Source organism: Somniosus microcephalus, chromosome 6 (assembly GCF_052327205.1).
Source record: "Somniosus microcephalus isolate GS21.2 chromosome 6, FLI_Smic_1.0, whole genome shotgun sequence".
In the NCBI taxonomy this organism is placed as follows: domain Eukaryota; kingdom Metazoa; phylum Chordata; class Chondrichthyes; order Squaliformes; family Somniosidae; genus Somniosus; species Somniosus microcephalus.
The window spans coordinates 191006693-191024838 of NC_140992.1; the positions used below are offsets into that span (position 1 = coordinate 191006693).

Consider the following 18146-nt stretch of genomic DNA (forward strand, 5'->3'; position numbering starts at 1 on the left):
ACTGAAACTTCAAGCAAACCCCTGGATGTAAAGGTTTTTTCGCATTGGCATTTTAAATTCTTTCTTTCCTCCCCATCCCCTTCTCTATTTCTCCTCCTTATTGGTCCCCTGCGCTCTGCAGCTCCTGCTCTGTCTCCACTCCGCTATCGCTCCTTCCCTTTCTCCCCTTCTCTCCCCACCACCATCCCCTTCTCTGTATCTTTAGTTTTCCCGGTCTCCTCTCTGCCCTCATCTCTTTCCCTCTATTTCTCCTCCCCCTTTCTCCCTTATATCCCTTCTGTACCCCCTCCAACTCCCTTCGCCCCAACCTCGTCTCAAATGCCCCACCCCCGTTCTTCCCCCTCTCATTTTTCTTCCTCATGCTCCTCCTTTGTCCCCTCTGTCCCCTCCTCTATATCTCTCTTCTCCTACCCTCTCCACTTAGTTCCTTCCCCTCTCCACTTAATTCCTTCCCCTCTCTATCTCCCCTCCCCTCTGTCCCTTCTTGTATAAATAAATATCCCCCCCCCCCCCCCCCCCCGCATGCTGCTGTTGCGTTCTCGGGATGGCTGTGATTCCTCTGATTTTTGCGGTGTTCCTTGTGTCTGCCAACACGCTGCTTCCTGCTGTGAGTACGACTGTAATAACAAGTCCTGGTTTACTCATTTGTTACAAATAAATAACGATTAACTATGCTGACCTTTTCCGATCCGGGGGGCACGCTATCCATCCTTACTCCCCTGCTATCCCTGACTTTTTCTTCTCCCCAGCACCCCCCCCGCCCCTCCTCCTCTCTCCCCTCCCGTACAATTACTGTTATACAGTTGGGTTGATTTCTCTTGTCCGGGCTCTCCCCCCTGGGCTCAGGCGGACCTGGTTAGCGCTATTCCGTGTCACAGAGGCGGCGACGGTCCCGGGGAGTCTGTTTTTAATTTAAATCATTAAAGAGTGAAAGATCCCAGTCCCCGAGTCCACCAAATGGAAACAGAATAATAGATGGGGGCTGCCGGAAAGGTTGGAGGTTGCCCCGACTCGGATTAATCCGGCCTGGCCTGACCCGGTCTCACAGATGTTGCTCCAGGTGACCTGGCCCTATCTGTGCGGTCTGGTTGTTTTATTCAGTGTTACGGACTGTCGCTCTGGGCAGGTTCACATACAGAACACGGGTCAGTCCCACATCTGTAGAAAGAAGCAGCAGGCTTTCACATCTGGAGTCGAAATCCCGCTGTTTGATGGTAACAAGGAGGGTCTGAAAACAATATTAATAAGATATTTCCTCTGGTTATGGGTTTGCGACTTTGTAAACATTGGGGGCGATTTCCTACCATTGCTGTATCAAAACCAAACATTGATAGAGTCCATTCTAAAGACTACGTTTCCCATTTCCCACTCAGTGACCAGAGGTAATCCCCTCCCCGTGCTCGTTTAGACACAAATTCTCGAGAAATAAAGAAAATAGGAAGTTTTTCTTGAGATTATTAACACATAGTGACCAGAGTAAACCTGCCCCCCCAATTATTAATGGACTTCAAGGGGTTAATCTTGTGATGAAATATATTCCATTCATCACTGCCTGTTTTCTGTGTCTTCTAACTGCCTGCTTTCTGTGTCTTTTCCCTTCCCCCAGTCCTCATGTATTATGCATTGGAATGTGCTGGAACTGGTTGTGTGCAGGGCTCCGCCCATACCTGGCTCCTTTGTAATCTAACTTCAGTCCGGCATCAGCCTCCTGAAGGTAGACATCTCTCTATTTTACGTGTTATGTTCTGAGTTAATAAAAGCCTTACTTTTGTTCTGCTAACTTCGAGTCTCGGAATAATTGAGGCACATCAATTTTATTAACTCAATTTTCAACACTATGGATCAACTCCTGAAACCCGAACGTTTGGATTTGGATCAACATGCTCCGGACGCATCAGCACGCTTCGGACACTGGTTTGACTGTATGGAATTCTTCCTGGACAATTCTGCAGCCGTCAAAGACGCTACGGACACTGCGAAGATGAGACTCGGAATGCTACGGAATTGGGTAAGCCACCGGGTTTACCCCCTCATCCAAGACGCCGATACGTACCTGGCCGCCTGCAACACCTTAAAGGCGCATTACCAGCAGCCTACGAATGAGGTGTATGCTAGGCATCTACTCGCTACTCGCGCACAGCGACCTGGGGAATCGGTGGAGGAGTTCCTAAGCATCCTGAAAAAGCTTGGCAAGGACTGTAAGTGCCGAGATGTAAAAGCCGCAGTGTACACCGACGAGCTTGTTCGCGATGCCTTTATCACAGGCCTCAGCTCCACTCACATCCGGCAAAGACTGCTGGAAAAAACGGGGTTGGACCTGAAACAGGCTGCGGACACCGCGCGGTCCCTGGAGATGGCCCAGAGAAACTCGGACGCCTACTCTTCAGCCCGCGCCGCCCACGCCGCCACGTGTGCGCCGAGGGCGCCGCCATCTTGGAAGGCATCTTCCCCGCCCGGCAGCCCGACACCGGCGGGGCCCAGCTCTCCCCCCAGAAGCCCTACGACAGCCGCGACGCGTCAAGGACCCAACTGCTACTTCTGCGGGCAGCCAAAGCACACCAGAAACCTGTGCCCGGCGAAAGGCACCACCTGCTTTAAGTGCGGTAAGAAGGGGCACTTCGGGAAGGTGTGCAGAGGGAACCCCGCCGGAAAACCAACCGCCGGAAAACCCGCCACCGCCGCGTGTGCGCCGTGGGAGCGGCCATCTTGGACGCCATCTTGCCCGACCTCGTGGGGTCCGCCATCTTATGAGCAGACAGCGTGGACGCCATCTTGTCTCGATCAGGGCCCTACAGTGGCATCGGTCACAGTGGACCAGACCAGGCCGCATCCGCTATCCAAATCAATGGTGGACATCGAGGTAAACGGGTGCCGGGTTAAATGCTTAATTGACAGTGGAAGCACGGAGAGTTTTATCCACCCTGAACTGGCACAACAACTCTCCCTAAAGGTGGTCCCTGCTCAGGGTACCATCTCTATGGCCGATAAAACCCAGACATCGACCATTCTGGGTTACTGCACGGTACAATTGTGCGTGGATTTCCAGTGCAACCACCAAAGCATCACGCTCAAGTACGGTGGGTCCCAGCCGCCCCTCACAGTGTGCGGTCTGGCTACCCTGAAGGTAAAGCCGCCTTCGCTATTCGCGAACCTTACCCCTAACTGCCGGCCAATAGCGACCAAAAGCAGGAGGTACAGCTGGGAGGACAGGCGGTTTATCGCGACCGAGGTAGACAGGCTCCTGAAAGAGCGCATTATTGAACACAGCAACAGCCCGTGGCGCGCCCAAGTGGTAGTGGTAAGGGGTAGCGAGAAGAAACGGATGGTGATCGACTATAGTCAAACGATCAACAGGTACACCCTACTAGACGCTTACCCGCTACCCCGCATATCAGAAATGGTGAACCAAATCGCCCAATACCGGGTGTTCTCCACCATCGACCTCAAGTCAGCGTACCACCAGCTCCCTATCAGACCAGAGGACCGCCCGTACACCGCCTTCGAGGCGAACGGACGCCTCTACCAATTCCTCAGAGTCCCCTTTGGGGTGACGAACGGGGTCTCGGTCTTTCAGAGGGAGATGGATCGCATGGTCGATGACCACCACTTGCAGGCAACCTTCCCCTACCTCGACAACGTCACCATCTGCGGTCACAACCAGCAGGATCACGACTCGAACCTCGAGAGGTTCCTGAAAACCGCACAAAAACTCAACCTCACCTACAACGAGGACAAGTGCGTTTTCAACACCACGCGCCTCTGCATACTGGGCAGCGTGGTGGAGAATGGGGAAATCGGACCAGACCCCGACCGATTGCGCCCCCTACGGGAGCTGCCCCTGCCCAACACTCCCAAAGCCCTGAAAAGGTGCCTGGGGTTATTTTCTTACTATTCCCAATGGGTCCCCAACTACTCCGACAAAGCCCGCCCCCTCTTGAAAGCATCCTCTTTTCCGCTCTCTGCTGAGGCCCACGCCGCCTTCAAAAGCATTAAGCAGGATATTGAGCGGGCCACGCTACAGGCAGTGGACGAGAACACTCCATTTCAAGTGGAAAGTGATGCGTCCGACTTCGCCTTGGCGGCCACCCTCAACCAGGCGGGGCGGCCCGTAGCTTTCTTCTCGAGGACCCTCCAAGGCCCCGAGATCAGACACTCCTCCGTGGAAAAGGAGGCCCAAGCCATCGTGGAGGCAGTGCGCCACTGGCGCCACTACCTAGCCGGCAAACGCTTCACCCTACTTACCGACCAGCGATCGGTAGCGTTTATGTTCAACAATAAACAGAGGGGGAAGATTAAAAATGATAAGATTCTTAGGTGGCGGATCGAGCTCTCCACTTTCGAGTACGACATCATTTACCGGCCAGGGGCCCTTAACGAATCCCCTGACGCCCTCTCACGAGGGATGTGTGCCAGCGCCACCGAGGATCGGCTACAGACCCTCCACAACGACCTCTGCCACCCAGGGGTCACGCGGCTGTTCCACTTCATAAAGTCCCGTAACTTACCCTACTCGATTGAGGAAGTTCGGTCTCTGACCAGGAACTGCCGCACTTGCGCTGAGTGCAAGCCTCGGTTCTACCGCCCAGATAGAGCCCACTTAATCAAAGCTACACGGCCCTTCGAGCGGCTCAGCTTAGATTTCAAGGGCCCCCTCCCGTCCGTCGACCGCAATGTTTACTTCCTGAACATTGTGGACGAATACTCCCGTTTCCCATTCGCCTTCCCCTGCCCAGACATGACCAGCGCCACGGTCATTAAATGCCTCAACAGCCTGTTCTGCCTGTTCGGTATGCCGAGCTATATCCACACGGATAGGGGGGCGTCCTTCATGAGTGAAGAGCTACGCCAGTACATGCTGTCCAAGGGGATCGCCACGAGCCGTACCACCAGCTACAACCCCCGGGGTAACGGCCAGGTGGAACGAGAGAACGGGACAGTGTGGAAAGCAGTCACTCTAGCTCTAAGGACCAAGGGCCTCCCTATCTCCCGCTGGCAGGAAGTCCTCTCGGATGTGCTCCATTCGATACGGTCGCTATTGTGTACGGCCACTAATACCACGCCTCATGAACGAATGTTTGTCTTTCCCCGGAAATCCACCTCGGGCGTATCCATGCCGTCATGGCTCTCCACCCCAGGTCCGGTACTCGTGCGAAGGCATGTGAGGGGCCACAAGACGGACCCTCTCGTGGAGCCAGTACACCTACTCCACGCCAACCCCCAATACGCATATGTCCGGCACGCCGACGGAAGGGAGGACACCGTGTCCATAAAAGACGTCGCCCCAGCCGGCATCAACAACAACCACGGCAATAGCAGCGACGACGATCACAGCAACCCTTACCCACCCACTATTCTTTCATCACCCCCGGAAGAACATCGACCAACGGCACCCCCACCAACTACCCCTTCAACAACCCCGGCGGCACCCCCGGCAGAGACCCAGGAGGCTACCGGGGACACCCAGCCGACACCCGCGGCACCACAACAGCCACGTCGGTCGCAGAGGACTATCAAACCCCCGAACAGACTAAATCTATAGAAGGGGTGAATGTGATGAAATATATTCCATTCATCACTGCCTGTTTTCTGTGTCTTCTAACTGCCTGCTTTCTGTGTCTTTTCCCTTCCCCCAGTCCTCATGTATTATGCATTGGAATGTGCTGGAACTGGTTGTGTGCAGGGCTCCGCCCATACCTGGCTCCTTTGTAATCTAACTTCAGTCCGGCATCAGCCTCCTGAAGGTAGACATCTCTCTATTTTACGTGTTATGTTCTGAGTTAATAAAAGCCTTACTTTTGTTCTGCTAACTTCGAGTCTCGGAATAATTGAGGCACATCAAATCTATTTTTTCTAACTGTAAAAGGCGTGTGTTATTGATATCACGTCAATAATGATAATCTCAGATAGCGTTTTGCTCCGCAATCCAGGGCTGGGATCTTGCTGCACTCCTGTGGTCCTGGGTTCAATCCAGCTGCTTTTAAAAGAGAAAAACTTACATTTACATAACGCCTTTCAGGACCTCCGAGCGTCCCATAGCGCTTTACAGCCAATGAAGTATTTTGAAATGTAGCCACCGTTGTAATGTAGGAAATGCAGCAGCCGATTTGCACACAGTAAGGTCCCACATACAGCAATGTGATAGTAACCAGATAAACTGTTTTTAAGTGATGTTGGTTGAGGGATAAATATTGGTCAAGACAGGAGACCTCCCCTGCTCTTGTACGAACTGCTGCTATATTTAGAAACATGGAAGAGGAGCAGGAGTAGGCCATTCGGCCCCTCAAGCCTGCTCTGCCATTTAATGAGATCATGACTGATCATCCAAATTCAGTACCCTGTCCCTGCTTTCTCCCCATATCCCTTAACCCCTTTAGCCTTAAGAAATATATCTAACTCCTTCTTGAATATTTTTAATGAATTGGCCTCAACTGCCTTCTGTGGTAGAGAATTCCACAGGTTCACCACTCTCTGGATGAAGAAATTCCTCCTCATCTCTGTCCTAAATGGCTTACCCCTTATTCTTAGACTGTGACCCCTGGTTCTGGACTCCCCCGCCATCGGGAACATCCTTCCTGCATCTAATCTGTCTAGTCCTGTTAGAATTTTATAAGTTTCAATGAGATCCCCTCTCATTCTTCTAAACTCCAGCGAATATAAGCCCAATCGACCCAATCTCTCCTCATACGTCATTCCTGCCATCCCAGGTATCAGTCTGGTGAATCTTTGCTGCACTCCCTCCATGGCAAGAACATCCTTCCTCAGATAAGGCGACTAAAACTGTACACAATACTCAAGGTGTGGTCTCACCAAGGCCCTGTACAACTGCAGCATGACATCCTTGCTCCTGTACGCGAATCCTCTCGCTATGAAGGCCAACATACCATTTGCCTTCTTAACCGCCTGCTGCACCTGCATGCTTACCTTCAGCGACTGGTGCACAAGGACACCCAGGTCTCGTTGCACTTCCCCTTCTCCCAATCTATTGCCATTCAGATAATAATCTGCCTTCCTGTGTTTGCCACCAAAGTGGATAACCTCGCATTTATCCACATTATACTGCATCTGCCATGCATCTGCCCAATCACCCAACCTATCCAAATCATACTGGATTTTCGCGGCATCCTCCTCACAGCACACACGCCCACCCAGCTTTGTGTCATCTGCAAACTTGGAGATATTACATCTAGTTCCCTCGTCTAGATCATCATTAATATATATTGTGAATAGCTGGGGTCCTAGCACCGATCCCTGTGGTACCCCACTAGTCACACCCCACTAATCACTGCTTGCCACTCGGAAAAAGACCCGTTTATTCCAACTCTTTGCATCCTGTCTGCCAACCAGTTCTCTATCCAAGTCAGTACCTTATCCCCAATCCCATGTGCTTTACCTTTACACGCTAATCTCTTATGCAGGACCTTATCGAAAACCTTCTGAAAGTCCAAATACAGCACATCCACTGGTTCTCCCTTATCTATTCTACCAGTTACATCCTCAAAAAATTCCAGTAGATTAGTCAAGCACGATTTACCTTTTGTAAATCCATGTTGACTTTGTCCGATCCTGTCACTGTTTTCCAAGTGCTCTGCTATTACATCTTTTATAATGGACTCTAGCATTTTCCCCACTACCGATGTCAGGCTTACCAGTCTATAATTCCCCGTTTTCTCTCTACCACCTTTTTTGAATAGTGGGGTTACATTAGCTACCCTCCAATCCATGGGTACTGTTCTAGAGTCTATAGAATTTTGGAAGATGACCAGCAATGCTTCTACTATTTCTAGGGCCACTTCCTTAAGTACCCTAGGATGTAGATTATCAGGCCCTGGGGATTTATCGGCCTTCAATCCCGTCAATTTCCCTAACACCATTTCCCTACAAATACTGATTTCATTCAGTTCCTCCCTCTCATTAGACCAGTTCCTCCCTTTCATTAGACCTATAAATGTGATTGGCATGGTGAAGAGTGATAAACAGGGCTGCCAGGGTTCTATTTGTCATTGACTTTGCCACTCGGAATCTTGAAGCTCCACAGCAGCATTCCAGATAACAGAGAAAACTGGAGCATCCATCCTGCCTTTGATAAAGTTCCGCACAAGAGACTATCAGCTCACATAAAAGTGGGGGAATCTAGAACTAGGGGGCATAGTTTCAGGATAAGGGGGTCGCCCATTTAAAATGGAGATGAGGAGGAATTTCTTCTCTCAAAGGGTCGTGCATCTTTGGAATTCTCTACCCTAGAGAGCCGTGGAGGCGGAGTCACTGAATATATTCAAGGCGGAGATAGACGTATATTTGAGCTACAAGGGAGTCAAGGGTTATGGGGAGTGGGCGGGAAAGTAGAGTTGAGGTCAATGATCAGCCATGATCTTACTGAATGGTGGGGCAGCCTCGAGGGGCCGAATGGTCTACTCCTGCTCCTATTTCTTATGTTCTTATGTAAGTGCATAGAATTGGAGGTAACCGTGTGACATGGGTTGGTAATTGGTTGGGAGGTAGGAAACAGAGAGGGAATGTACTCTGATCGGCAACAGATCTGTTCTGGGGTATCAGCTTTTCACCATATCTATCAATGACTTGGATGATGAATAGAGAATTGTGTATCCAAGTTTGCAGATGACACTAAGTTAGAAGGCACAATAATTTGTGCAGATGGGTGCAGTAAGTTACAAAGGGACATAGACTGTAAGTGACTGGGCAAAACTGTGGCAGATGTAGCTCAATGTGGGGTAGTGTGGGTCCAAAAAGACAAATCTTAATGGAAATAGACTATGAACTGTGGAAGCGTAAAGGGATTTGTGTGTCCATGTACACACATCACTAAAGGCTACTGTACAGGTATAAAAAGTAATCAGAAAGATGAATGGAATGTTGGCCTTTATCTTAAGGGGGCTGGAATACAAAGAGGAAGTGATACTTCAGTTGTATAGAGCCTTGGTAAGACATCTGGAGTACTGCGTTCAGTTTTTGGCACCGCACCTCAGGAAGTATATTGGCCTTGGAAAGGGTACAGTGCAGATTCACCAGAATTAAACCAGGGCTTAAATTATGAGGTCAGGTTCAATAAACTTGGCTTGTGTTCCCTTGGGTTTAAAAAGGTGATCTATCGAGGTATTTAAACGATTAAGAGATTTGATAGGGTAAATAGAGAGAAATTATTTCCGCTGGTGGGGGTATCCAGAACAAGAAAGCATAATCTCAGAGCAGCGGCGGACCTGCGGGAAACGAGGCAGTGGCGGCGAGGTTTAAAAGAGGCGGCGAGGCTTAGGTAGGCGGCGGACCTACGGGAAACGAAGCGGCGGCGGCGAGGTTTAAAAGAGGCGGCGAGGCTCAGGTAGGCCTCAGAGCGGCGGCGGACCTGCGGGAAACGAGGCGGCGGCGGCGAGGTTTAAAAGAGACAGCGAGGCTCAGGTAGGCCTCAGAGCGGCGGCGGACCTGCGAAGAACGAGGCGGCCGAGCGGCGGGATAAAAGCGGCAGAGACCAGGTAGGCTTACCAATCTCCAAGCTCAGAGGGAGGGAGAGAAGTGAAAAGTAATCGAAGTGTGACGTCACCAGAAAGCAGGTAAGTGATTGGTTGGTGAGTATTTCTCTCTTTTTAAACTTAAACTCTGTGGTTTATAGTTTCTAAGCTCTCTGTGGTGTAGCGGGGACTGTTGGTAAACCAGGGCCCTTTAAGTATATCATTTAACTGTAGTGTAATTGGTGGGATTGATTTGATTTAATTTAATTTCAATTAATTAAAAGGTAAGTCATGGCAGGAGAGCTCGGCCCCATGGTATGCTCCTCCTGCGCTATGTGGGAACTCAGGGACACGTCCTGTGTCCCTGACATCCATGTGTGCAGGAAGTGTGTCCAGCTGCAGCTACTGGCAGACCACATTGCGGTGCTGGAGCTGCGACTGGATACATACTGGACCATTCGCGATGCTGAGGACATTGTATATATCACATTTAAACAGTTGGTCACACCGCAGGCAAAGGTTGCACAGGCAGAAAGGGAAGGGGTGACCAACAGACAGAGTAGTAGGCGCAGGCAGGTAGTGCAGGAGTCCCCTGTGGACATCCCCCTCTCAAACAGATATACCACTTTGAATACTGTTGAGGGGGATGGCTTATCACAGGAAGGCAGCAGCAGCCAACTTCCTGGCACCAGAGGTGGCTCTGCTGCACAGGACGGGAGGAAAAAGAGGGGTAGAGCTATAGTAATAGGGGATTCTATTGTAAGGGGAATAGATAGGCGTTTCTGTGGCCACAAACGAGACTCCAAAATGGTGTGTTGCCTCCCTGGTGCAAGGGTCAAGGATGTCTCAGAGCAGCTGCAGAACATTTTGGAAGGGGAGGGTGAACAGCCAGTTGTCGTGGTGCATATAGGTACCAACAATATAGGTAAAAAATGGGATGAGGTCCTAAAAGCTGAATATAGGGAGTTAGGAGGTAAATTAAAAAATAGGACCTCAAAGGTAGTAATCTCAGGATTGCTACCAGTGCCACGTGCTAGTCAGAGTAGAAATAGAAGGATATATCAGATGAATACGTGGCTAGAGGAATGGTGCAAGGGGGAGGGATTCAAATTCCTGGGACATTGGAACCGGTTCTGGGGGAGGTGGGACCAGTACAAACCGGACGGTTTGCACCTGGGCAGGGCCGGGACTGATGTCCTAGGGGAAGTGTTTGCTAGTGCTCTGGGGGAGGGTTTAAACTAAAATGGCAGGGGGTTGGGAACCTGAGCAGGGAGACAGAGGAAAGGGAAACAAGGATAAAAGCAAAAGATAGGAAGGAGAAAAACAAAAGTGGCAGTCAGAGAAATCAATGGTTTAAATCAAACATGGCCACAGTAAATAATAATTCTAATAGGTCTAAGAGCGTTAAAAAAACAAGCCTGAAGGCTTTGTGTCTTAATGCGAGGAGCATTCATAATCAGGTGGATGAATTAGCTGCACAAATAGAGGTAAACAAATATGATTTGATTGGGATTACAGAAACATGGCTCCAGGGTGGCCAAGCCTGGGAACTCAACATCCAGGGGTATTCAATATTCAGGGAAGATAGGCAAAAAGGAAAGGGAGGTGGGGTAGTATTGCTGGTTAAAGAGGGGATTAACACAATTGTAAGGAAGGATATCAGCTCTGATGATGTGGAATCTGTATGGGTAGAACTGAGTAATACCAAGGGGCAGAAAACGTTAGTGGGAGTGGTATATAGACCTCCAAACAGTAATGCGGAGGTTGGGGATGGCATTAAAAGCGAAATTAGAGAAGCGTGCAATAAGGGCACAGCAGTCGTCATGGGTGACTTTTATCTACATATTGATTAGGCTAACCAAATTAGTAACAATACTGTGGAGGAGGAATTCCTGGAGTGTTTACAGGATGGTTTCCTGGACCAATATGTCGAGGAACCAACCAGAGATCAGGCCATCTTAGACTGGGTATTATGTAATGAGAAAGGATTAATTAGCAATCTAGTTGTATGAGGCCCCTTGGGTCGGAGCGATCATAATATGATAGAATTCTTCATTAAGATGGAGAGTGAAGTAGTTGACTCAGAGACTAGGGTCCTGAATTCAAATAAAGGAAACTACGATGGTATGAGGCGCGAGTTGGGTAGGATTGATTGGGGAATGTTACTCAAAGGGTTGACGGTGGATAGGCAATGGCAAACATTCAAAGACCACATGGATGAACTACAGAATTTGTTCATCCCAGTTTGGCATAAAAATAAAACAAAAAAGGTGACTCAACCGTGGCTAACAAGGGAAATTAGGGCTAGCATAAGATCCAAGGAGAGGACATATAAATTGGCCAGAAAAAGCAGTAAACCTGAGGATTGGGAGCAGTTTAGGATTCAACAAAGGAGGACAAAGGGATTAATTAAGAAGGGGAAAATAGAATATGAGAGTAAGCTTGCAGGGAACATAAAAACTGACTGTAAAAGCTTCTATAGATATGTGAAGAGAAAAAGATTGGTGAAGTCAAGCGTAGGTCCCTTGCAGTCAGAATCAGGGGAATTTATAACGGGGAACAAAGAAATGGCTGACCAATTAAATACCTATTTTGGTTCTGTCTTCAGGACACAAATAACCTCCCAGAGATGTCAGGGAACATAGGGTCTGATGAAAAGGAGGAACTGAAAGAAATCAGTATTTGTAGGAAAATGGTGTTAGGGAAATTGACGGGATTGAAGGCTGATAAATCCCCAGGGCCTGATAATCTACATCCTAGGGTACTTAAGGAAGTGGCCCTAGAAATAGTAGATGCATTAAGTTCCGGCTGAGTGATGGGCTCCCGACGGCTACAGGAAGAAAGGCTGTTAAGGTAAGTACAGGTAAGTAAAAGTACTTTACATACTTTAGACACACCAAACACACTTACCTTTGCACTCATGCACCCATCACTCACCTGAACATCGACATCACGACCCCTCCAACTCCTTCAACCCGACGGCCCGCCTGCTCTAACCTGGCGTGGTTTGGAGCCGTCGGGATTCCCACACGAAACCCCTCAAAATAGGGATTAGGCTAAAAACTGCCCATTAACTACCTGTTAACAGGCATTTAATTAGCACTAATCCCTTCCCGCCTGGTTTTGGCGAGACTCAGTGCGGGGCGGGTACCTGCCGCCTCTGAAAGTTGCGTGGAGCGGGGTTTTGGGCGGGATGGTGTCGGGACCCCCGAATTCGGGATTTCCCCCCCCCCAACACGCCTGAAACCCTGCCTGACGGCTCCACGAAAATCGACCCCTTGGATAGCGAACTGGTTGGCAGACAGAAAGCAAAGAGTTGGAATAAACGGGTCTTTTTCCGAGTGGCAGGCAGTGACTAGTGGGGTACCGCAGGGATCATGGCTGATCATTGACCTCAACTCTACTTTCCCGCCCACTCCCCATAACCCTTGACTCCCTTGTAGCTCAAATATACGTCTATCTCCGCCTTGAATATATTCAGTGACTCCGCCTCCACGGCTCTCTAGGGTAGAGAATTCCAAAGATGCACGACCCTTTGAGAGAAGAAATTCCTCCTCATCTCCATTTTAAATGGGCGACCCCCTTATCCTGAAACTATGCCCCCTAGTTCTAGATTCCCCCACTTTTATGTGAGCTGATAGTCTCTTGTGCGGAACTTTATCAAAGGCAGGATGGATGCTCCAGTTTTCTCTGTTATCTGGAATGCTGCTGTGGAGCTTCAAGATTCCGAGTGGCAAAGTCAATGACAAATAGAACCCTGGCAGCCCTGTTTATCACTCTTCACCATGCCAATCACATTTATAGGTCTAATGAAAGGGAGGAACTGGTCTAATGAGAGGGAGGAACTGAATGAAATCAGTATTTGTAGGGAAATGGTGTTAGGGAAATTGACGGGATTGAAGGCCGATAAATCCCCAGGGCCTGATAATCTACATCCTAGGGTACTTAAGGAAGTGGCCCTAGAAATAGTAGAAGCATTGCTGGTCATCTTCCAAAATTCTATAGACTCTAGAACAGTACCCATGGATTGGAGGGTAGCTAATGTAACCCCACTATTCAAAAAAGGTGGTAGAGAGAAAACGGGGAATTATAGACTGGTAAGCCTGACATCGGTAGTGGGGAAAATGCTAGAGTCCATTATAAAAGATGTAATAGCAGAGCACTTGGAAAACAGTGACAGGATCGGACAAAGTCAACATGGATTTACAAAAGGTAAATCGTGCTTGACTAATCTACTGGAATTTTTTGAGGATGTAACTGGTAGAATAGATAAGGGAGAACCAGTGGATGTGCTGTATTTGGACTTTCAGAAGGTTTTCGATAAGGTCCTGCATAAGAGATTAGCGTGTAAAGGTAAAGCACATGGGATTGGGGATAAGGTACTGACTTGGATAGAGAACTGGTTGGCAGACAGGATGCAAAGAGTTGGAATAAACGGGTCTTTTTCCGAGTGGCAAGCAGTGATTAGTGGGGTGTGACTAGTGGGGTACCACAGGGATCGGTGCTAGGACCCCAGCTATTCACAATATATATTAATGATGATCTAGACGAGGGAACTAGATGTAATATCTCCAAGTTTGCAGACGACACAAAGCTGGGTGGGCGTGTGTGCTGTGAGGAGGATGCTGAGAAAATCCAGTATGATTTGGATAGGTTGGGTGATTGGGCAGATGCATGGCAGATGCAGTATAATGTGGATAAATGCGAGGTTATCCACTTTGGTGGCAAACACAGGAAGGCAGATTATTATCTGAATGGCAATAGATTGGGAGAAAGGGAAGTGCAACGAGACCTGGGTGTCCTTGTGCACCAGTTGCTGAAGGTAAGCATGCAGGTGCAGCAGGCGGTTAAGTAGGCAAATGGTATGTTGGCCTTTGTACCGAGAGGGTTTGAGTACAGGAACAAGGATGTCTTGCTGCAGTTGTACAGGGCCTTGGTGAGAACACATCTTGAGTATTGTGTGCAGTTTTGGTCGACTTATCTGAGGAAGGGTGTTCTTGCCATGGAAGGAGTTCAGCGAAGATTCACCAGGCTGATACCTGGGATGGCAGGAATGATGTATGAGGAGAGATTGGGTCGATTGGGCTTATACTCGCTGGAGTTTAGAAGAGAGGGGATCTCACTGAAACTTATAAAATTATGACAGGACTGGAGAGACTAGATGCAGGAAGGATGTTCCCGATGGTCGGGGAGTCCAGAACTAGGGGTCAGAGTCTAACGATAAGGGGTAAGCCATTTAGGACAGAAATGAGGAGGAATTTCTTCACCCAGAGAGTGGTGAACCTGTGAAATTCTCTACCACAGAAGGCAGTAGAGGCCAATTCATTAAATATATTCAAGAAGGAGTTGGATATATTTCTTAAGGCTAAAGGGATCAAGAGATATGGGGAGAAAGCAGGGACAGGGTACTGAATTTGGATGATCAGCCATGATCACATTGAATGGCGGAGCAGGCTCGAGGAGCCAAATGGCCTACTCCTGCTCCTATCTTCTATGTTTCTATAGGTAGGCCATTTAGAAGTAAAATCAGGAAGCAGTTTTTACACAAAGGGTATTGGAAATCTGTAACTCCCTCCTCCAAAAGACTGTGGATACTGGGTCAATTGTAATTTTCAAGACTGTGATCAACAGATTTTTATTAGGTAAGGGTATCAAGGGATATGAATCAAAGGCAGGTAAATGGATTTAAGGTACAGATCAGCCATGATCTAAGTGAATGGCGGAATGGGCTCAAGGAGCTGAATGGCCTCCTCCGGTTCCTATGTTCCTGCTGCACAAGTTCTAATTAGCTGAGGTTCACAGACCTGGTTTAGGGGGCTCTGTACGTCTGAACTGCACATTGGAACTCTGATCTATCAGATCAGCATGGGTGCCACAGATGTTGTGTTACTTTGTACCTCAGATGCGGACCAAGATGACCAGTACCAGCAGGAGCAGTACCAGCAGGAGCAGCAGCAGTAGCCTGTTGCTCATAGACCTGCAGCTCCACAGGAGAGAGGGGATCAGCAGAGAGGTGCAGCTCGCAGGAGGCCATACTGGCACACAGGGTCTACAGACAGAGGATAAGCTTCCTCGACATAGCGTACCACCAGTGTCTCAGTAGGATCAGGGTGTCGCGTCAGGTGGTGGCAGAGATTTGCAGCCTGCTAGAATACGACTTGCTGCTGAGTGAACCCGGTGGCCATGCTTTACCAGTGACTGTCAAAGTCGCTCCTGCCCTCAACTTCTTTGCCTCTGGATCCTGCCAGGGCTCACCCGGAGACATTTGTAGGATCTCGCAGTTGGCGGGCCACAAATGCGTTAGACAGGTGACTGATGGCTTGTTTGCCAGGGCTGCCAATTATGTACACTTGTCCTGCGTTGATGCCTGCCAGAATGAGCGGGTGCTCGGGTTTGTGGCTCTGCCTGGCTTCCCACAGGTGCAGAGTGTCACTGACTGCAGCATGTGGTAATTAAAGCACCCCAGATAAACCAGGAGTTTTCATCATCTGCAAGGGCTTCCACTCCATCAATGTGCAACCACAAAAAAGAGGTTTATGCAGGTGTCCGCAAGATTCCCAGGCAGCTGCCATGATGCTTTTGTCCTGCAGCAGTCCATTCCCCCTGATCTTTTCGCACCTCGAAGCAGACTTACCGGCTGGCTGCTTGGAGACAAAAAGCCACTGACAGACGTGCTGCACTTACTTCCTGCGCGCTACCCTAACCCCCCGCAACACCCTGCCGCTCCCAGCGCATCGCCAAGTTAAAATACAGCCCAATGTGAGTCTTTAGTTAGATTGTTACTATCTATTGGGCTGGTTGGTGCAGGGAGCCAATTTATCATTTGGTAATGTCATGCTTTGAATTCGCCCCTTTAACTTTCATCAATACTGGTATGAAATGGGTATTGTACCACAAGTTTAGGTTTAGGTCTAACAACATCAGTTTATGAGTTCACTGCAATGCTGTGAAGGGGAATCCAAACACGTTATTAGGAACTGACAACTGTGCTTTGCAGGAAGCAGATTACCAATACCAGCAAGTTCATGGAGTGCTCGAGAACGGGAATCGATGTATCTGCAAAATGCATTTTTCTGAATGGGAATTTCCAGTGGAAAGATTTGAACAACTACAAGATCTGTCACACAACTGCACCAACTCTCTGGCAGAGAGGACATTAGAGGTGAGCAAATAGAAAGACAGACACCGACAGCCGTTCACCCACACAGAACAACATAGAGACATCATGTCACTCAGATAGAGCAACACAGACCCTGACACAGACAGAGCAACCCAAACACTGAAACCCAGTCACCCAGTCAGGGGGGGGAGACACAGACACTGAAACCCATTCGCCCAGACAGGGAGACACAGACACTGAAACCCATTCACCCAGTCAGGGAGACACAGACACTGAAACCCATTCGCCCAGACAGGGGGGGAGACACAGACGCTGAAACCCATTCGCCCAGTCAGGGAGACACAGACACTGAAACCCATTCGCCCAGACAGGGAGACACAGACACTGAAACCCATTCACCCAGACAGGGAGACGCAGACACTGAAACCCAGTCACCCAGACAGGGAGACGCAGACACTGAAACCCATTCGCCCAGACAGGGAGACACAGACACTGAAACCCATTCACCCAGACAGGGGGGGAGACACAGACACTGAAACCCATTCGCCCAGACGGGGAGACATAGACACTGAAACCTATTTGCCCAGACGGGGAGACATAGACACTGAAACCTATTTGCCCAGACAGGGAGACACAGACACTGAAACCCAGTCACCCAGACGGGGAGACATAGACACTGAAACCTATTTGCCCAGACAGGGAGACACAGACACTGAAACCCATTCGCCCAGACAGGGGGGGAGATACAGACGCTGAAACCCATTCGCCCAGTCAGGGAGACACAGACACTGAAACCCATTCGCCCAGACAGGGAGACACAGACACTGAAACCCATTCATCCAGACAGGGAGACGCAGGCACTGAAACCCAGTCACCCAGACAGGGAGACACAGACACTGAAACCCATTCTCCCAGACAGGGAGACACAGACACTGAAACCCATTCTCCCAGACAGGGAGACGCAGACACTGAAACCCATTTGCCCAGACAGGGAGACACAGACACTGAAACCCAGTCACCCAGACAGCGGGGGAGACATAGACACTGAAACCCATTCGCCCAGACAGGGAGACACAGACACTGAAACCCATTCATCCAGACAGGGAGACGCAGACACTGAAACCCAGTCACCCAGACAGGGAGACGCAGACACTGAAACCCAGTCACCCAGACAGGGAGACACAGACACTGAAACCCATTCGCCCAGACAGGGAGACACAGACACTGAAACCCATTCTCCCAGACAGGGAGACACAGACACTGAAACCCATTCTCCCAGACAGGGAGACGCAGACACTGAAACCCATTTGCCCAGACAGGGAGACACAGACACTGAAACCCATTCTCCCAGACAGGGAGACACAGACACTGAAACCCATTCTCCCAGACAGGGAGACACAGACACTGAAACCCATTCTCCCAGACAGGGAGACGCAGACACTGAAACCCATTCGCCCAGACAGGGAGACACAGACACTGAAACCCATTCTCCCAGACAGGGAGACACAGACACTGAAACCCATTCTCCCAGACAGGGAGACACAGACACTGAAACCCATTCTCCC

The 18146-nt window shown here is 49.5% G+C and overlaps 1 protein-coding gene across 1 annotated transcript in view; it reads left to right on the forward strand.

Moving 5' to 3' along the window:
• The first annotated feature begins 419 nt into the window (after positions 1–419).
• LOC147116281 (olfactomedin-4) overlaps positions 420–18146 on the forward strand; it is a 30521-nt gene continuing 12794 nt past the window's right edge. Inside the window, exons 1-2 of the mRNA XM_085991073.1 lie at positions 420–607; positions 16459–16623. Of these exons, the coding sequence (XP_085847199.1) occupies positions 545–607; positions 16459–16623 (228 nt within the window). The 5' untranslated portion in view covers positions 420–544. The remainder of the gene's footprint in view (positions 608–16458; positions 16624–18146) is intronic.